At 45.8% G+C, this 6,632-nt stretch overlaps 1 protein-coding gene across 1 annotated transcript; it reads left to right on the forward strand.

Moving 5' to 3' along the window:
* The first annotated feature begins 4,936 nt into the window (after positions 1–4,936).
* On the forward strand, positions 4,937–6,078 carry LOC124678728 (EPIDERMAL PATTERNING FACTOR-like protein 2). Its single transcript, XM_047214592.1, has 3 exons — positions 4,937–5,407; positions 5,526–5,578; positions 5,704–6,078. The coding sequence occupies exons 1-3, from the start codon at positions 5,293–5,295 to the stop codon at positions 5,989–5,991; spliced, it is 456 nt and encodes a 151-aa protein (XP_047070548.1). The 5' UTR covers positions 4,937–5,292; the 3' UTR covers positions 5,992–6,078.
* Positions 6,079–6,632: the final 554 nt, after the last annotated feature.

Consider the following 6,632-nt stretch of genomic DNA (forward strand, 5'->3'; position numbering starts at 1 on the left):
AGCCTCCAATTTGGTTGTGGATGTGTGCCCCAAGAACCTTGTAAAGGCCCGGTTTCCGCCTCGAGAAAATCCCTTAGTGGAAGTGGGCTAGGCCTTTGTGACGGTGCTCACAGGAGACCTGAGTGAAGCCTCCGTGGCGTTGGTCTGGCTTTCGTAGCGACCACACTCCTCCAAACGTAGACGTACCTGTTGCAAAGAAAGGGAACTACGAGAATCATCTCCGTGTCTCCGCGTGCTCCACTCTCGGTTACCTCTATCCTATTATCTCCCCAATATATTGTCTAGCTATATATTGCTTATTAGTTGTTCTTTTCACATAGGTAAATTCACATAGTTGCATATCTAGAGAATTTACCTTCGTGTCCAACCTAAATTGAAAAGGAACTAAAAATTGGTTAGCACCTATTCACCCCCCCCTAGGTGCGGCATACGATCCTTTCACACACGATCTCATGGGAGAGGACTTCTACATGACATTGAGGTCAGTGACGACAGTAGGTCTACACCAACCATGTTCCAGCTGAACATTAACCGCTATCGGTGTTCGAGGGTACGTCACCGCTATCATCTTTGTTACTGCATTACTAAATAGATAGATCTTGGGCATATTATGTGTTGAGTTAGAAATTTTTTGTTTTCTGGTGCGAACTCAACAATAGAGTTGTTGCATTGAGATAAAAAAATTGTTTAAAAATGATGAAATTCAAGATGGATCGCCCGGTTGGTGGTGCCTCTAGGTGCACCGACCTCGGTCCAGTCATGCATGGATCCGAACGATCCCAAAGTGCAAAACATTTGCGAAGGTCCAAACAAAGACAGGTGATGGTGCGCACAGGATCAGGAACACCACGGGCGCATTTGGTAGCATGGGCCTGAATCGTGGTTCACTGGCGCAGTGGTGCAAGCACACCTGCGCGTCCAGAACGAGCCACGGGCCGGAATTGGCCTGTTGTTTGGTAGGTCAAGCTGCACCGGTTGGGCCGAAAAGGGCTTTGTGTTTGTTTGCTTGCAGCTGACCCGAAATCTCGATGGAGATGAGATTAGGCCTATTTGGTACCATCCAGACATGCCTATGGTTGCCTCTTCTCTACAACGGGTAGCCTTACCATGCTCCTCACCTCCCATCACACAGAAATCACAGTTCATGATAGTTCCAAACTTACGAAGCTACCAGTTCACGAAATCAGCCCTAGCTAGTACAAATGGTAGTTCATAACACGATGCTCCCTAGGTACTACAAATGGTAGTTTATCATAACGGGGTCGTTCAACATACGGGGATCGAATAGGGTTCGAGAAACAGGGGATCATAGGGGGTTCTTCTTCTTTACTTCTTCACTTCTTCTTCTCAGATGGTGGTGTTGCCTCTGGCTTCCCACATTGCGTCTGCCCACCTTGCCTCTTCTCCTTCCAGGCATCATTGTCGCATGCGTCCACTCCATGGCCGGTCTCTACTTCATCAAAAGTGACAACCTCGTCGAAGAACTCATCCTTGCCCCAACCTAGGATCCAGTTGTGAAGAATGCAGCAAGCAATGACCAGCTTTACTTGAGTGTCAGAAGTGTGGAACGGTTTCTGGTCAACGACCTTGAACCTATTCCTCAATGCAACAATGGCCCTATGAATGATGACTCTAAGGCTTGAGTGCCTCAAATTGAACAACTCTTTTGCATTCTAAGGTCGGTGCTTCGTAGAGAACTCGTTGAGGTGGTACATTGTTTTCCTGAAGGGAGGTAGAACTTACCCTCAGGGATTTGCAACCCATCAAGCCTTGACAAGCTGTCGGCCAGGATGCTCGCATCATGAGCTAAACCCTCCCACCCAGCAAGAACGCAGGTGAACCTCATATCGAAATCCACAACTGCTAGCATGTTTTGGCTGGTGTAGGACTTCCTCCCGCGGAATGTTGCAGACATTGATCTCGGTACCATAGCCCCAATGCAATCCTGTAAAAAAATTAGCACACAGTCATGTTTCTGACAGTACCGCACATCTGATAGGTAGAAGGAACATGATTTTATACTCACCCTAAAATAGGGGAACCACCTGTAGCTGTACTTGATCTTGGGTGGTGTGTTCGATGATGTTGACTTGATCATTCCACCTCTGCGCTCTCCAATTGCGTACAACACCTACTGGAAGTACCGAGAGATAGTCTCCTTGGATCGCCTGAATGTGCTATGGATGACTCTGAACCTCTGGTTATGACCCACGGCATGAAGAAACATTGCGACTTGTTCTTCGACAGAGGTGTGGATGCTATTAGTCAGCAGTCATCTAGTCCTGAACGTTTTCACAAGTGCATAGAAAGGGGCTCTTCTCATCCGTAGCATCTGGATAGCCTCTACGTCATTGCAGTTGTAGATGTGGTTTAGGTTGGCAATCCTCGCCTGATCTCGTTGTAACATAGGACCGTAACTCACACGAGGAAAAACAGCATGCCTAACTGCTCTCTTATGCGCATCAGGATCCAAGCTTGTATGCAAAGGATGAGTGCTACAGCGTGATGCAAAAGCTGGAGCTGGTCGGTCTACTCAAACAAGATCTATGCATTACGAACGGTTTTATATAACCCAACTAGTTCTACCAACGTGAATCTAAGAGTACAATAGAGCAGAGGAGTTTCCCCTTACCTCCATCATGGCGGACGATGGACACGGCCGAAAGCCGCCGCAAATGTGTGCAGGCTCTACCGCGGCTAGTAAAGAGGACCGTCCGGCGCCGTAAACCGAAGGGAGATGCGCGCTACTGATCTGGGTCGCCGCCGCCGGTGCGAAAATTGGAGGAAGGGAAAATTTGGGAGGGGGCTAATGGAGAGGGTAACCTAAGAGGGAGGTTACCCCTACCTTTGCCGCGCAACACCGCTGGGATTTCGGCTTCTCCCGCCATGCCGAGGCGGAGCGCCGCGCGAACGGCGTTGTCGATTTTTGTCTCGCCGAGACCTGGCCCTGGAGAAACTGTCAAACTGGGCGTTTCTTCGGGCCTGTCCCAGAGGTGCTTTAAGACCCGTGCTACGAAAGAACACGACTGAGCCCAGGAAACCAAACCGCCTGAAAAATGTTGGACCGAAGCGAGCCAAGGGCCATCCAAGCTAACAAACGCGTCCCACATGTCATTGATGGAGCACACGGCCAGTGCATACTGGTACTACTGTACTATAATGCTGTGGATAAGCATGCACAGATGAAACAACAAATTTGCATGCGATGCGAGATAGGAATTGGGAATGGAATTTTTGGTACGTGGATAATTGCATGCATGCACCGATACCTCCAGTACTTTTAACGGGCCCATATTAATAAAGTCGAATGGAAAATGGGCCATCAAGATTTTTTTGCGTGTATATATACCAACAGGCCCATATTGATGGACGGACTCGAATGCAAAATATACATTTCGTTCATATAAAAGTACATCGTGTGACCACTGACCAGTGACAACCAAGGTGAAAATACGAACGAAAACAAACAGAGGTTGCACGTGGTACTCGCGCGCAGTGCAGAGTGCGGGTCTGGGTGGCGCTTGTCGGCATCCAGGGAGAATTAATCCCCACCACCTCCACGTACTGCTCATTCACTCCTGCTGCATGTCATCGTCCTTCACTGCCTCGCTCACCTTGCTTTGCCTCTCTCGGTCTCTCCCCTTTTCTCTCAAAGTCTTCCCGCGCTCACGTCCGGAGAATCGCAACCTGAATTTATAGAGATGAAAACGGAGCGAAACTAAGGAAACTAAGCGATGCCACATTTTCACTTTTTGTAGAAATGAAACACATAAGAAAATGCCGGAACAAATACGAAACAAACACACAGAAAGAAATACCGATACAATATGATGCGAATACAAAGCAAAATATGGATGACTGTCGGAACCAATAGACCCCTTGGATCGATCATGCGGATAAACTCAAACAACTCGAGCATACCGGCAAACTTGTTACCTAACCCTAGCGAGGTGACTCGATGTATTGAGGAAAAGGAGAATGCACGGTCAAATGGTGGAAGCGTCCTCGAACGCGCAAGGGGTTGCGTGGTCACCAGTTTTAGGATGGGTCGCTTTGGGATTTCGGCTTGACAATGTCACATATTTGGCCAACTAAGCATGCACGATAACCCTAAAACTGTAGATTGTCGATGGTAATGGGGGGGGGGGGGCAATATGTAGATCATGTTTCGATTCATGTTGGATAAAACTCGTCCCTTCAAGCATGTAAACACATCCATAAATAAGTTTAGATTTTCCACACATCGTAGAAACGATCATGAACGGAGCAAACCGGTATATCGTAGATGACCTGCAGGACAGAGGAAAAATAATAATTTTGTTTTTGTCATTTCTATATAACCAAAGCAACCAAACGATGGCAAACTCTCACGCTCTTATACGAACTCAAAATTGTGATCGATGTCATGTAATCAGTTGTCAAACACGTTTACAACACTACATGCAGATATAAGTTGAAGCTACATGGATAACTGACCATATAGAACGGGCAAATTTGCACAAACATAATAAATGTTTGATTGTCTCGTCATGATGAAAAAAATACGCTGCTTGTATTCCCATGTTAATTACATTTTATAAGGTGTTTTGGATGAGGATTACTTCTCTACGAAGATTTCACGAAATAAAGTGGTATCTTCATTTTCCAAATTTTTACAAGGTTCATGAGAGTTTTAACTGGTTGAACACTAGCTTAATGATTTTCTTTCTGGACGCGCCTTCGTGGACTGATGTTTTTGGAATATTTGAAAATTTGTGACAGAAGAAAAATGATTTGGTTGATTGGAATGACTGAACTTATGTGAGTTGCAACAGCTAGCACATGACTATTATCAACCACAATACAACAGTACAACACCCACACGAGCAGTGGCAGACGCAAATAAGCTAACCTGTACGTGCTACTGTACTAACTCACGACGCACATGATTATTATCAATGCACTCCACAGTCTACACCTGGAAGGTTGGAAAGGCAAATGCAGCCTCACTCTCACCAATAGGCAATAGCTAGCTTAACCCCTCACGAACAGCCCACACCGGAACCTGCTATTTGTCCGCTCTTCACCCCCGGTACCAAATATCCTTATCCTATTTATCCTTCTTCTTCCTCCTCATCTCATCTCCCCCACCTAACAACACCAGATCAGAAATCTTGCTATGGACTCAACGTTGCTGTAATGTCGTTGCACGTAGAGGTCTAGCTTGCTGCTCCAAGATTGAGATCAGTATCCTGTTGGGGCCAACAGATTTAGCTAGTTTAATTAAGAGGGTTCGAGCAGATTGAGGCCAGAATGGTCCATTTCCTGCAATGCAGCGGCAGTACCCACATGCCATTGCCTCTCTTCTTCGTCTTCTTCCTCTCCGTGCTCTTCTTCGCCTCCATGGAGGCTGCGCATTCAGATGCCGGTAAGATACCTTGTGCTCGGCTCAAAGCTTCTACTTCAAACTATCTCTTCGACCTTTTATTTGTAAGCAGCCATTCTACACTTCAATGATGGTTTCTTACTCAACGACTCCTTTTCAGTTTCTCCCACAGGGAGGTTGCCACTGAGATTACTAGAGATTGGCACCAGTAAGGTACAAATTATCGACAATACCTTGTTGTTGTCAAATTGTTTGATCAATGAGTCCTCTTAGAAGGAGCATAATCCGGTTGATCTATGTGTGTGCTGATAATTGAGCATTGCTCTTTAATGTTATAGGAGCAAGAGGACGAAGCCAGAGGGGAGATGATGAAGATGGAAAGGAGGAGCCTGATCGGATCAAGGCCACCAAGGTGTGAGAGGGTGTGCATGTCCTGTGGCCACTGCGAGGCAGTGCAGGTGCCAGTAGCGCCACAACATCACAAGAAGAAAGCTGGCCAAGAACGCCCTGTGGTGAGTGCCATAGGTGCAGCCATGTTCACCACCTACAGGGTGAATGGAGGCCTCTCAGACTACAAGCCACTAAGCTGGAAATGCAGGTGTGGAGGCATAATCCTTGATCCATGAAAGACTGGAGATGCAACTTCATGGAAACTTACATTTCACCCTTGTGCAAAAAACTGTGTAAAGGCATCATCGTTCTTTGGTATTCTTTTTTTCCTTTTTCCTAGCTAGCTACTTTCTCCCTTTTCCAAATTTCCTTAAGAACAGAGATTCAAGAGGGAGAATGAGCTGCAAATTCCATTGTACATTTAGACGGCAATTTTGTCCACGAAATACTTTCGGTGCCTCTATGATTTTTGGCATTGAATGCACCATGATCTGGCCCTGACTTTGAGGCAGTAGAGGCAATCGAATTATTGTGGCGTCCATTTATTTCAAAGCTGCCCATGGCTATTGCGGTGGTAGGGACAAACATCTGCTCTGCTCTGTTGCTGAAAAAGACAGCATCAGGTAGGCCATTGACACAGAACAGATAAAGCTGCGTATTTGTCAAAGAAAAAACAGAGAAACACTATCATACTCGCTCCGATTCGGTAAAGAAGAAGTACAAATTTGGTCAAGAGTCAAAGTAAGTAAAGTTTGACCAGATATTTTGAAAATATCAATTCCCATACAATGCCAAATCAATTTATTTGATACATCATTAAATATATTTTTTATAGTATATCAACAAAATATTATAATTGTGGATTTTCTTTTTGACA

The sequence above is a fragment of the Lolium rigidum genome, chromosome 7 (genome assembly GCF_022539505.1).
Source record: "Lolium rigidum isolate FL_2022 chromosome 7, APGP_CSIRO_Lrig_0.1, whole genome shotgun sequence".
Taxonomy (NCBI): Eukaryota; Viridiplantae; Streptophyta; class Magnoliopsida; order Poales; family Poaceae; genus Lolium; species Lolium rigidum.